At 41.0% G+C, this 14,645-nt stretch overlaps 1 protein-coding gene across 2 annotated transcripts in view; it reads right to left on the bottom strand.

Moving 5' to 3' along the window:
* Positions 1–14,645, bottom strand: part of macrod2 (mono-ADP ribosylhydrolase 2) — a 608,721-nt gene that overhangs the window by 221,232 nt on the left and 372,844 nt on the right. For both annotated transcript variants that reach the window (XM_007892291.2, XM_007892290.2), the window contains exon 8: positions 5,564–5,685. In XM_007892291.2, coding sequence (XP_007890482.2) covers positions 5,564–5,685 — 122 coding nt within the window. The remainder of the gene's footprint in view (positions 1–5,563; positions 5,686–14,645) is intronic.

The raw sequence follows: 14,645 nt of genomic DNA on the forward strand, positions 1-14,645 counted from the left end.
CAGACATCTCTTTGACTGTGTGTTTGATCAAGATCTTCAATCTCCGCTCCAGCCCACCCTTGGGTTAATTCCCATCAACTTTGTGAAGCTCTTCTAGATGTTTATCCTACATGAAAGGCACTATGCAAGTGCAAGTTGTTGCTGTTCACAAATCATTCCAAAGGATTGGCCTTCTCACTTTTATTCAGCCGTAGTTTCACTCCGCTGTAACCTAACCTCCCTGTTAGAAAGCTGTTCAGATAAGAGGCGGAAGAGGCTGAAGAACAAGGGCTTCACAGGAGCTGGAGTTCAGTTTATGGCTGCTTTGTGTATTAGCAATCACACAGAGTCTGGGTTGTTTAAACACTCGGGAGATTGTTCAGTATTAGATTTCCAGATGGCTTGACATAGAAAGACTTTGCATTTATCAAGAGGTCTCTTCAAGGTCTGAAATGTAGCCACTTAAACTGTCTCAGCTAACACCAATGTAAATATTGTGTGAAATAAATCTAGTCGACCTATGAGAGGGAGGGAAGAAAATGACTGTGAGGAAAGACAGTCAAAAAGAACAGATCAACCATTTTGGCAGGCGTCGTAAAAAAANGACTTTATGTAATGCTTAAATCACAAGCAGAACTTGCAGAATACCTATTGTATTTTACACCAAGTATCTGAAGAGAGGCAGTAATGCACAATATTAAATATACCGTCTCTGGTGTATATATAAGGGTCTCTGCTGTGCATTACATTTGCAACTGGAGGGATAAAAACATCCACGTGCTAATAAACCTTCAAGATTTTTCAACAACTGTATTTTAATCAATTCATGTGACCACGATTCACCTCCCCAAAAAGGGGCATCAAAGTAATTCAGTCAACATGAAAGCACTCTGTGAGGCTTCCAAATTCAACACAAGTCTGAAAAGCCTGCAGGATGGAGTTATATTTCAAGACAGGGATAAAACGGCTTAAGTTGTGACGAGATGGTGTTCAAATAAGAAAGTCTTCTGGAACACAGAAGGACAAGTTGCCTTTTTAATAAGAGGAGGTCAATGCTATAGTGATACAGTTTAATGCACCCTCACAATTTCAAAGCTGTGTGGGGAGATTGAGTGCAGCTGCTCTTATACGCAGTCAATTCTCTGGGTGTAGACTAAGTGCAGCTGTCCTATATAGTATGGTATATAGGCAAAATTTTTATAGCTACGTTTCACCCACAAATACACAGTCAATTCACTTTACAATACATTCTGCAAAGTGCCTTTGAGACGTCTCGAGGATGTGATAAGGCGCTATAAAAAATGCAAGGATTATTATTATTATTATAAGGATCCGAGTGAAACCTCTTTAGGTGTGTTATGGTAGAACTCTGCCAAGCGCTCTCGGACGAAGCTCTCTCCTCGTGAAGGGCGCTATATAAGTGCAAGTTGTTGTTATGATATTGTTGCTTCACGTATAAGTAATTGAGGTTTGTACCCACATTTTGTCATTTAAAAATCCAGAATTCTGATACTTTGAAATGTGTCATCGTGCTCGGCATCCCATTGTCATAAGTTTCCCTGGATTTACAACATGGTTTCCAGGGTGCTGCTCTGGATATACTGTGAAACGTAAGCAGTTCAGCTCATTATCAGGTTATAATAATAATAATCCTTGCATTGTTAATGTGTTTGTGTTAGCGCCTTATGATATCTTTGAGACGTCTCAAAACACTTCACAGAATATACTGGAAAGTGTAGTGACTGTGTGTTTGTGGGCGAAGCACGGCAGCCAATTGCGCACAGCAGTGGCACACAAACAGCTGTGGATTGAGTGATCAAATTATTATTATTTTTCTTTAGAGGGATTATTACGCCGTAAAGCGATCCACCAATCAACTAACAACCGGGTTCCGACTTATTGTTGGGTAAACAGTGGTGTGTGGAGTAAGGAAATTTGCCTAAGGTTCTTCCCTGCCCAGGAATCGAACCAGGGTTGCGAGGCGAGTGCTCTAACCATTATTCTACAGGACTCCAAATGTGTTGCCAAAGAGCAAATTCACACTGAACAGTTTCATTTACAGCCAACATTCATCAGTAAAGTGGAATCAAGTTGGCGAAACAGCGAGATTTGAATCACGGATGGACCGGCTTTCTGCATGCGCACACAGTGACATCATATGATTGATGACGGGTGACAATATACGCGATATAGAAGCGTTGATCAGCAGACGTTCGATTAGAAGACGAGTTGGAACTTTGTGGACCCTAACTTTCTCCTTAAAATGGGGTTCTTCTGTCTAGAGTGCAGACTGAGTGATGCTCCTCTGGGTATAAAGCACCATATCTGTGGACAATGGTGCTACTCCAACAGTGCACCACAGTGATTTTACAGCCAGGGCCCCTGTACCCTTTAAGATCCTTTTGGAGTCCGGTAGCTTAGTGGTTAGAATACGGATCTTGTAAGCGACAGGACCTAGGTTTGATTCGCAGCAGGGCGAAACATTGGACAAGTTTAGTTACTCCACACGCCTCTGTTTACCTAGCTGTAAGTAGGAACCCGGTTGTTAGTCAATCGGCGGATCGCTTTGTCGGGGTAATAATTCCTTCAAAATAAATAAAAATTGGTCACTCAATCCTTCAAAATAAAAATAAGTTAGGTCACTGCTGTGCGGAATTGGCTGTTGTGTTTCGCCCACAAATATACAGTCAATTCACTTTACAGTATATTCTGTGAAGCGTTTTGAGACGTCTCAAAGACGTGATAAGGCGCTATATCAAATGCAAGGATTATTATTATTAAGCCTGGTTTACAGAGTTGAGGTCATTCTATGCTATTCTCAGTTCTGCTGTGGATTACTGCAGATCTACCAAGCATGTCCTCTCAGAGCTAGTTCGGCCTCAGGGACTCTCTTACCTCTCCCGGGAGGATATTTTTAGACATTGTAATGAGTGGATCTACCAGATTTGACTGCAGAATCTCAAGCTCCCAAGGCATTCGACCGAACACTCGTTTCTCTGTGTATGCAGCACAATTTCAAGGGTGCTCTTCTGAATATTCTGTGGAATGGTAGCAGGTCGACATCACGTTGCCAAAATGCAAATACATAGTGTTTATTCTCTTTCCTTCATTCAAAACAGGTATTTATCAGTAAAATAGAATATACTGAATTCTGAATCACAATCAAAAATGGTGCATTATAATTGTTGTAGGACCATGCAGTCTACACTGAAATTGTTTTTAGGTATTAGCCTGGCTCAGTCACTAGCACTCTCCCCTTTGAGTCAGAAAGCTTTGGATTTAAACTCCACAATTGGATTTTGGACTCACATATTCTATGCTAACACTCCAATACACTGCTGGGGTTTGCTGCATTGTTGTGCAGTGTCGTCTTTCAAATGAGACACTAAACTAAGGTCCTGTCTGCTTGTTCAGGTGCATATAGAGATCCCATGGCAGTATTAGAAAAGAGAAAGGAGTTTCCCATGGTATCCTGGCCGACAATCCTCCAAATAAAATCTGTCATTCACTTTATGGTTGTATGTGGGACATTGCTGTGTGCAAATTGGCTGCCACATTTGCTGACAGAATACACAGTCACTACACTTTACAGTAAATCCTGTGAAGTACTTTTGAGAAGTCCTCCCGATATGAAAGGCGTTATATCAAATGTAAGGATTATTTTTTCCTGTATTAGGAGGAGATATGTTAGGTGAATATTAGGCAGTTGTGGTGAATTGATGCGGGGGGGGGGGGGAGAGGGGTGGGAGGAGAGAGACAGAGCGAGTTCTTTGCTATGTTATATTACACTGGTCATATTGTACTCATTCAGGTTGTAATTGTATTGTATTTGCATCAGGTTATATTGCACTGAATCCAAACTAGCACTGGCATGCAACTGGTCCATTAATTCTAGCATTAGTTTGCAACACATTAATTATCATAACTTAATGCTCTTTGGAAGTCAGGTTTCTCGAAGGACTTTACAGTCAAGAGAGCAGCCTTGACAAAAGAGAAATGAGCCTACCTATCCCGAATGCAATTTAGTTTGTGCCTGGGGCAGCCTCATGGGTAAAATAACCTGATCAGCCAGCAGTAGCAGCAGTGCTTGTGCAGGATGGGATGGTCTATAGAGACACTAGCAGAGCTCTGTACTGTCTTGGCTGGATGACGAAGTGTAGCACCTTGGATACCCAGTGTCAGTATAAAGCACAGAGCAGCACTGTAGACTCTCTGGCTAAGATGGCAAATCAATGCTGAATCTGAGACTCTTTATCAATATTAATAATCCTTACATTAGGATGTACTTCTGATGTGAAAGGCGCTATATAAATGTAATGTGTTGGTTCACACCAGGAGGATGTCTCAAAGTGCTTCACAGGATCTATTGTACAATGTAGTCACTGTGTGTTTTTGAAGGTGATCATCGCAGACAGTTTTATGCACCACAATGAACCACAAAACAGCTAATTTTGGGGGACTGTTTGCCAGGACACCTGGAGAAACTCCCTTCTCTTTCTGAATCCTTAACTTGCATGTGAGCACATGGTTTAATGTTTCATCTGAAGGACGGCACCTCCAACAGTGTAGCACATCCCCAGCTCTGCACAACAGTGTCAGCCTAGATTGTGTTCAAAGTCCTCCACACGAGGCTTGGGTCTGCAGCTTTCTGACTCAGAGACAGGAATGCCATGAATTTAGCCAACTGACCTGTTGTTTGGTCAGTTCAGGCCTCTAAAGATAGAGGCTTTTGATCAGTCACACTGGGCTAGCTTTAAACACAACTCACTGAGCTTTAAAGAAAGTATACTAAGCCACTGAGCCACACTTTGTTCTAAAAATTGCACTCAATTTGCATTTTGACCCCATGCAACTGAAACCATCATCCATGCCGTTGCCACATCTAGTCAATTTTTCCACCATCCTCCTCCCCAGCCTTCCCAGCTCCCCTCTCTGCAAGCTACAGATCATCCACAATTCTGCAGCCTGCGTCCTCTCCCTTACGAGGTTCCATCCTTGCTCAGCTTCACTGGCTCCCCGTTCCCCAGAGGATCAACTTTAAGATCCTCCCCCTTACCTTTTGAAGCCTGCCACGTACTTCCCCAGCCACTTCCTCCGCACTGCAACTCTGGTTTTCCACCCCCACCTGCTCTACCATCAGCAGTCAGGGCTTCAGCCACTTCTACTCTGCTCTCCATAACTCTCTTCCCAAATCCCTCATCTCGCCCCTCCGTCTCTGCTTTCAAAATCCATCTGAAAACCCATCTCTTTGACTGCGCACTTTGATCATCTCTCATCTGTCTCCCTCCTAATGAGGCAAAGATCATTGAGACATTTTCCCTGCAAATGTCTCAATGAGACAGGAAAAAGGTATGGTGCAAATTGTTGTTCCAAATCAAGACTATAATTAACTGTACAATACGCAAACAGCACGTATTCAGAGACCTGGTTTCTAATAAATTATGGATCGGATCTTATAAGACCTCTGACATTGCGATACCTTTAGCTGTAGAAACCTGAAGAGATTTACATCACCATATATGTAACCCAGTTCTTTAATTGGCCAATTTTAGTGTAATGTCGGCTTGTTTCAGTGTGTACTTACAATGGATTTCAAATCCTGAGTCTCCAACAGCTTCAGGGAGGAGTCGTAGCAGCTTTTCAGTTGCCGTTTGAGACGTTCATCACAGTTTCCTTTAGCTATCGGCCCTACAGTGTGGATGACATCTAAAAACAGAAAAATAGACATGTTCTCAGTTACAAGAGTCCTGGAATTTATAGTCCAATTAATGTTTGTGAGTGAATAAATTAGCCATTAAACAGTTATTAAACCCCTCTTCAATAAACTAAAGCGCATTGGAATTGTATGCAGGAAATCTATTTTGCATCATTTTTTTTTCTCTCTATTTACACATAACACTGTTTTATGTAGCTCATGAAATGAGCCTGATAAAATGTCAGCATTTGGCAATGTTTTCCATGACACTGTGTCAGATCATGCCACAAAGCCTTTTAATTTCCTCTGAGGAAGAAATCTTACACTTTGCAGAAATGTACTGAAGGCCTGGTGTCTGAAACTGGTTACATTCAAGACAGGAATGAATTTGCAGTCTGGATGCAAAATCAATTACTTCGTCTTTTATTCAATTTAGCCTCACCTTCAATACTATAATCTTGCTATTTCATGGATAGCATAATAAGGTAGTTACCTGCCGAGCCTAATTTCACCGCAGTGAATTACAAAGAGGGAACCAGCTCAGGAAATTCTATTCAATCATACTGGATGACAAGATGACATTCCACCGTGGATTACGTTTGTGACCATAATTAGAATGACAATGCCCAAAAGCCAAAGACTGAGATTTGTCTGGCATGCAAAGAATGAACAAACTCAAAGCCCTACTTCTGCAAATGCAATGCGACTGCAGGATAAGGTGTCTCGCTGGAGCACTGGTTCGCTTATACATGAGAACTGCTAGACGAAAGACTAAGGTCCTTCCAGTTGGCCTTCCACCATCATGGCAGTCGCATGTACACTTCATGTCCCAAACTCGATACTGTATCCCAAGATATTATTTCCTTAAATAAATCTATCTACTTTGCTTTTGAAAGAATCAACACTTTCTGTTTCCACTGTCTATACTATGGGTGTTCTGTGCAATGGCGATTACTGACAGTGCTTCCAACTTCAAACTGGCTAGAGATATAATACATCGCCTTTCATATCAGGAGAATGTCTCAAAAATGTCTCAAAGCGCTTCAGAGGATATATTGCAAAGTGCACTGTAATTATTCTCAATCCACAATACTGGTATATTAAGTAACTTTTATTCTCAGTGATTTATTTGATAAAATGGTTCAAAATTAATAAAACAAACCCCTCACATTTATACATAGAATTAAGACTTATCAAAACATTCAAGATAAAATTCTTCAAGCCGTCACCTGGTTTAAACCAAAGCCAATTCCATATTATTCTCACTTCAAGCAACAAAACAACACCTTCCTCCAACACAGCAGTCTTTTCCTTTTCCGTCGTTTGCCTGAGTGTTTCACACTCATCCCCCGACATCTCCCCCCATCCCGCTCCAATCTTTTTAAATTCTGTTCTCGCTAGTGCGGGCACTCTCCGTTTAGGTGAATTTCCTCATCACACATGACATTTTCACAGTGCTGGTCACCCATCTATGGTTCTGCCCACAATTCCAGCACCTTGTCTCAGGGCATATTATCACCAAGTACCCCAACATCCCACACAGCCTAGGCATTCCTCGGTATACCATATACCCTCTCACTGCTCCCAAGGATATCATACTCGGCAAGTGTTCTCCTGCCCCGGAAACTAAGGATCTGGAAATAAACAGACCCACTACCTTCTTGCTCCACTCCACAGTCCTAGGCAGTAATTTTTATCGCCGGTCCCAACACCCAACAATTTCTCTTCAATCAGACCGCTGTATCATGCCCATTCACCCCCTCACGTGGAACTGCACAGTGACCACCTTCACACTGCTCCTTGACTTCAAATCTCTCCCCCAAAACTTTGACCAACTGTGCATTTTTGAAACTTATGTGAAAACTTTCCTCTCCCAGCACCTTGATCAAACAGTTCAGTTCCTCTGCATGAAAACCAAGTTCCTTCTGCACAATTTTTCAGCTAAACTCACACCTTAGCAGAGATGCTCCATTTCCTTTCTTCAAACACAGCTGAATTGCACTTACTCTAATTACTGATTTTTTTTTGGTCAGCCGGGTGTCTGACACATGCGGCAATCCATCACCGTGCTTAAGAGTATCCAATCCAAGCTGAGTTTTCCATGCACCCCACTTACACATGGATAGATTCCATAAATAGATTGTTGGAATAATAATATAATAATAATCCTTGCATTTGATATAGCGCTTTTCATGTCTTCTCGACATCTCAAAGTGCTTCACAGAATAGACTGTAAAGTGAATTGACTGTATATGTGTGGGCGAATGGAATGATAGGAATGTGCACTCTCTCCCTGGAAGTATTAGGCACAGGTTGGCAAGAGCCAAGGTTTGTGGACCCCAGAATGTGTGTTGGGGAAAGTGCTGGAGTCTAACCAGCTAACACCAGCTTGCCATTGATAGCCATATCCGGGGCTCTTTACATTGCCTAGTGTTTGTTCTATTATAATAATAATCTTGCATTTGATATAGCGCTTTTCACGTCTTCCAGACGTTTCAAAGCGTTTCACAGAATAGACTGTAATGTGAATTGACTGTATGTTTGGGGGCGAAATGCGGCAGCCAATTGCGCACAGCAGTGTCGCACAAACAATCATGGAATGAAGTGACCAATTTATGATTGTTTTTTTTCTTGAGGGATCGCTATCAGACGTGTCCAGTAAGAAAATTTGCCCAAGGTTTCACCCTGCCCGGAATCGAACCCAGGTCTCTCGCTTGCAAAGCGAGTGCTCTAACCACTGAGCTACAGGACTCCACATTGTTCTCTACACAATGCTAAAATCGGGGGAATGTATTACCCGTCTCTCACTCTCTCTTTCTGCATGTATTCTTTTCCCAATATTTACAGATCTAACCCTCTTAGCCTCTTTTATCAGGTGAGCAGCAGTAAGTAACTGAACAAAGTAGCACTTCGCTTCCTGCTGAAGTACTACAACATTAGCATAAAATGAGACACCTGCAGTAAAAGGGACCCGTGTGCACATTTCACGGACAGATCAGTAGAATATCCAGAGTTTGCTGGACTCTTATTCAATGTAATGCTCATTAGCCTAACACATAATACAGAAGTAACAGGAATAACTGTTAAGTTATTAATTTTAGTTATTACATTTTGCCCACAAAATGTACAGGGTATTCTGTGAAGCACTTTGAAACGTCTTGACCACGTGTTAAGGCATTATATCAAATGCAAGTATTATTATTATTAAGTATAAAGATTGTTTTTCTAGGTTCCAGTGATAATCTCTGCAGCGCATTTGCAAACAGTCAAGTATTCTGAACAGTTAATTGGTACTAGTCCATTCAAATGGTGAGTGTTAAAAAAAAATAATAAACGGTGGCAAGAATCCAATTCCTGGGCTGAGCCTCCAAGCTAGACTGGCAACTTGTTTTTATATCAAAGCGGCCAGATTGATATTCAAGCTGTGCCTTTCACATTATGTTAGAATTTAGCAGGTGGTAGGACATTGGGGCCATTTCCATCATATTATCCTGCTGGGGAGCAGAAAGTGTGCAATTGATGGTGGGAAAAAGGAAGACAAATTTCCATAGCTCCTATATTAATTCAAGTGGTGTGAATAGATTTGGCCTCTGCACAAAACATCAGATTACATCCCCCTACTGCATCCTTGAACATACTTGTATCACACACACTTAAATGGGACATAGGGCCCAAAGATCTCTGCTCTTAGGCTTAAGACTTTTAAAAATGTTCTTAAAATTTTGTATCGTGTGGAATTTGGGAAAATACTCCTCAAATGAAATCTCAATTAAGAAGCTGATTTTTCTGTCCTTTTTGGATACAGCATCAAATTTCTCAAGTTTGAGACAATTGCTTTAAAATGTCAGATTCTGTAGCACTTTGGAGAAAGAGTCCTTGAATTCAGTCTTATTCAGCCGGCTCATTTGATCTCAACTTTCCAGAATACCACCTTCTCAATGAAGTTTCAAGTTGTTTCTTAAAATGAGTTCCAGTGTCCTGACCTCAATCGCCCTTCCTGGTAACCTGTTCCAGCTGTTGATTAATATCCGTGCAATAAATTCAGCTTCACAATTCTGAACCTACGGCTTTTTCTTCTGTTTTGACATATGTGAAAGTATCCACCAGGCTATAAGACTGAGAAAGGTAGGAAAGAATAAAGGTAATAAAATACTCCCTCTTTGATCACATTGGCCTTTTCAACTCCAATATGTTTACAAAATCAGTTAATCATAGATAATAATTCAAATATTCCTGAATTGACAATGACCTAAACCATAGGATCACTTCAGTGGAAATGTCTGGTAGAATAGGGGACACCTGCCTGACCAAAAAACCCCAGACCGAGTCAATTCATTCTTCTGCCAGATATTTCGTAAGCGAGAGGTTCGATTCCTGGGTGGGGCGAAACCTTAGGCAAGTTTCCTTACTCCACACACATGGCTCTGTTTACCCAGCAGTAAGTAGGAACCTGCTTGATTGGTGGATCACTTTCTGGGGGTAATAATCCCTTCAAAATACAATAATAATTTGATCACTCAATCCACGACTGTTTGTGGGACACTGCTGCAATTGGTTGCCGCAATTTGCCCACAAAATGCAGTCGCTATACGTTACAGTATATCCTGCGAAGCGCTTTGAGACATCTCAACGACATGATAAGGCACTATATCAAATGCAAGGATTATGATTATTATTATGAAAAAGTGATTCTCTTGTGCTGCCTTCTTCCCTTCACCAACGGACGTTGTGATCGTTGGATAATAATAATAATCCTTGCATTTGATACAGCGCCTTATCACATTATTCAGACGTCTCAAAGCGCAGAGATAGAACAATCATAGCAGTTACTCAAAATGAGAATATCTCAATCAACCTTCGTCTGGTTTAAAATCCCAGAAATGTTGAAGTTTCAGAACACTGATTTTCCCCCTAATACATGGCTTTAATCAGATTCTGCGATCATTATGAAAACAATACAAGATGTAAGAATTAAGCACGACAAACTGGAATGGGAGTAAACCCTGAACATTTTATGTGGACACAATTTGACTTCCACTCACAAAATGTATAGGTGGACGATTCCCATCTATACATTCCCACACCTTACAGATCTAATGTAACCATACAAGTTCAAGATTTTTTTTAAAAAAGATATTACCCCTTGTGTAATGTCCGCTGCTGTACAGTCTTCTCCAGACAGATTACTGTGATCTTCTGGACTCCATTCTTCTCAAATTGCAAACTTGTTTGGATAGTTGTTAATCATAATAATCCTTACATTTGATATATATTGATATATATCAGGACGTTTCAAAGCGTAAAGCATTTCACAGGACATAATGTAAAGTGGAATGACTGTATGTTTTTGTGGACAAAGGTTAAGACTCCTCTTAAGCCCCACCCTCACACTCAAATCTTCTGGTCCACTTTGTAATTCTGAAGGAGCACTGCAAATTCTAACAGCTGAATCTAGTTGTCTACAGTATTTCCATGATTTGCTCAAAATGAAGATGAATATGTTGAATATCTATGAAAAGTGTACTCGCTACACATCAATGTTACATTTTTCATCTACCCTTAGTGGATCATTTTTCAAAATGGCCCGACTGGGAACTGATGAAACTTGTAGTGTTTAAGAGGTCAGAGTGTCAGCTACTGCTGAGACTCAAGCCCAAAGCCACACAAGTGCCAAACACAACCACTAAACGACTGAACCCAAGAGACCACCATGTTATCATTTTGATGCAGTGAGTTCTTTGCTTGAGGCACTCTGGCAGTAATTTCATTTGCAAAACAATGACTACATCCTTGAAGGAGCCACATTGTGCAGAGACACGCTATACACAGGATATGCAAAGTCTACAAATGTGAGGATCTCTCACTGCAGATTCTAATACTAGATTTTTGCCTTGAAACAGTTTTTATGGCTTGAACTGCCAACCCTTTTTTTTCCTGCAGCGAATGAAGTGATGCTGAAGAGGATGAAACAGTGGTGTGCAATTAGACTTATTAGAATTCACAAGAGCTGACAGGCCATGATTAAAACCATTTTCTTGCTGCCCATTGTAATCATCTTTCCACTCAAGAATCAACAAAGCGCACAATGACTGACAATCTGTAAAAAGATTTTAAGAGAAAAGGAGCTTTAATTGGGTATGGGTTGGTTATCGCAGGTCTCATATTAGACCTGTGCAGGATCATCAATTAAAAAAATTCAGTTGAATTGTAAAAAGTAATCAAAGTCAGCGATTTGCAACACTGCTTCCTAAGATTTTTGCGATCTGGAGTTTAATTCCTTCTGAGCACCAGTTACAATTAAGGAGTGTACAAGTACAATTAAAATGTGGGCAGCATTAAGTCCATTGATTGGCTGCAATATGGAGGACATATTTAAGGTTTTTTTTAATCTTATCAGCGAGCGGTCCCTCAAGCTAAAAATGTAATTTCAAATCTGAATAAAGCACAACACTTTTAATTCTAAATAGGTTAGTCCACATGCTCAAAACATTTTTTTTCTTCATTTGTGTCCAGTATTATGTTGTTACCGGATAATAATGCTGTGGCCAAATAAGTCTGCCTGAGGGGAAGAGGTGACATGACAATTAATTATATAATAATTCAATACAACTCTTTAAACTGATATGTGGCCATTTTATATGTATATATTACACCTGTCCGTGCAAGGTGGCATTGAGTTAGTACTTCCCGTTTAGGAATGCTACTTGTAACAATCGATTGAGGAAGGCCTCTGATAAGGACCACAATGTGGTCTGGTTCTGCTCAGGCCTGATCTCTGCCTCCCGGATTCACTCCTCTCTGATCTGTCTGCTATGAAATACCAAAACTCCCTCTCAGCTCTCTTTCACACAAGAGTCAAGGAATGCTTCTGGAGATGAAACTAATCTAACCTCCATTACCCTGTGAAATGAGTTTGCTCTTACTATCGAAATCCAGGAAGATTGGAATATAATCCTGTTTCTAACTAGCACTCCACAACACTCACTGTAGGTAGAGTAGTTTGGTTATCAGATACAAGGTCAATGAGATGCAGACAGAATCATAATAATAATAATCCTTGTATTTATCACGTCTTCGAGAGGTCTCAAAGCGCTTCACAGAGTATTCTGTAAAGTGAATTGACTGTGTATTTTGTGGGGTTATCATTGTCTATTTTTCAGTTCCATAGTATAAAGGCTGGTTTCTGTCATCAAGTTACATAGACTACATCCCATATTGTTGTAAGAGGAGGCAGTGTTTAATGATTGTTCAAGTGATTGGGGGGGGATAAAAACAATATGTATTAATAATAATACTTGCATTTGATACGGCGCCTTATTACGTCTTCGAGACGTCTCAAAGCGCTTCACAGAATATACTGTAAAATGAGTTGACTGTATATTTGTAGGCGAAACAATCATTAAGGTATTCATCATTAAGATAATAATTGGATGGCTAAACCTTCCTGAACATTTGTTTGCCCAAAGCGTGTCTGCAGAGAAAAAAAGTTTTATTGGCAAGCAATTTTTATACAAATCCTGTTCACACCTCACAACTTTCAAACAAGAACTTGGGGGAAATGGTTTTACTTCATTCAGTCCTTCAATACAAGCAACGTTCAGGTAGTGGCACTGACTGACACGAAAGAGAAAACTGATGCCTATTCGGAGGGGTGACAATGTCCACACACAATTGTAAGTGGAGAAGGTGCCGGGGTGACCTGTTGCCAGGTTTCTCCAGTGCTCTGGAAACAGAGGTCACTGAGACTTACTCACTGGCCTCGTCTTCCAGCCCCACTGTGGGGAAGCACCTTGCTTCTGCTTAGCACCTCTCCATTGCCCCAAAACACCTCAGAACACTACTTGAAGGTTGACACGGCATATGAGATCAGCACCGTTTGAAAATACAAATAGTGCAGGCGAACCATGTACAAACACAGCTTCATTGCTGTTCAAGGCAGCACAAAACACTGAATTGATATCATTATTTTATGCATTTCGCTGCCTTGGAAGTCTGTCAAGGTGTAGTGAGCATTTGTTATTTACTTGGGTTGACAAGAGGAATTGCACAGATACGGTTATTCAATCCCTCAAGTGAATAGCTATCACTGAGATGCTTACTAATAATCTTCAAATGTCTAAATACAGTATCATGCTAAAACCAATACATACAAACTGCTGAATAGTTCAGAAATTTAACATTCTGCAAATGTGAGCACAGCACAAAGAGTGAAAGCCTTCATCTGGTAAGTTTGTGTCAATTATGATTGCTGTTCTGCAGATACAGTGCAGTACCCAAAAATAATCTTCTTAAATTATTTAATAGGGGGCTGCTGAAAACCTTGCTTTTTTAAAAAACACCTGATCACTCCTGATCATCAATGCAATGTTTTCCCAACTGTGGGAAAATAGTCGGACGGTTATTTAGAAGTGGATCAAAATTCAAAGATTTATAATCAAAAATAGATGATGTGGCTGTACCCACATCTCACCAGTTCTGGCCCAGGCTCCACTGGCTCTCCAACACCGAACGGATCAACTTCAAGATCCTCACACTCATGTTCAAATCCATTCACTCCCTGGCACCTCTCCAACCTCCTCACTCCCCAATCGACCACCCGGCCCCTTGGCTCGACTGGCACCAGCCTCCTGCTCGTCCCTCGCACCCTCTACCCCACCATCGGAGGTCGCACTTCCAGCCACTATACCCCAAAACTCTGGAACACTCTCCCTCACTCCCTCTGCCTTGCCCCCTCTCTTCCCTTTTTCAAGTCCTGCCTGAAAACCTTACTCTTCGACCCTACTTACGGCCATCTCCATCCGGCTCAGAGTCAGGCTTCGCCACTGTTAAGCGCTCTGAGACACTACCCTGGGTAGAGGGCACTATATAAGTGCAAGTTGTTGTTATTGTGTTGTTTCACTCAAATTATCTGACTCTGCCTGAGGAGCTTAAGAGGGTAGGGCAGATTATAAAAGATTTACAGAAGGAATGA

The sequence above is a fragment of the Callorhinchus milii genome, unplaced genomic scaffold (genome assembly GCF_018977255.1).
Source record: "Callorhinchus milii isolate IMCB2004 unplaced genomic scaffold, IMCB_Cmil_1.0 Scaffold3, whole genome shotgun sequence".
NCBI lineage: Eukaryota > Metazoa > Chordata > Chondrichthyes > Chimaeriformes > Callorhinchidae > Callorhinchus > Callorhinchus milii.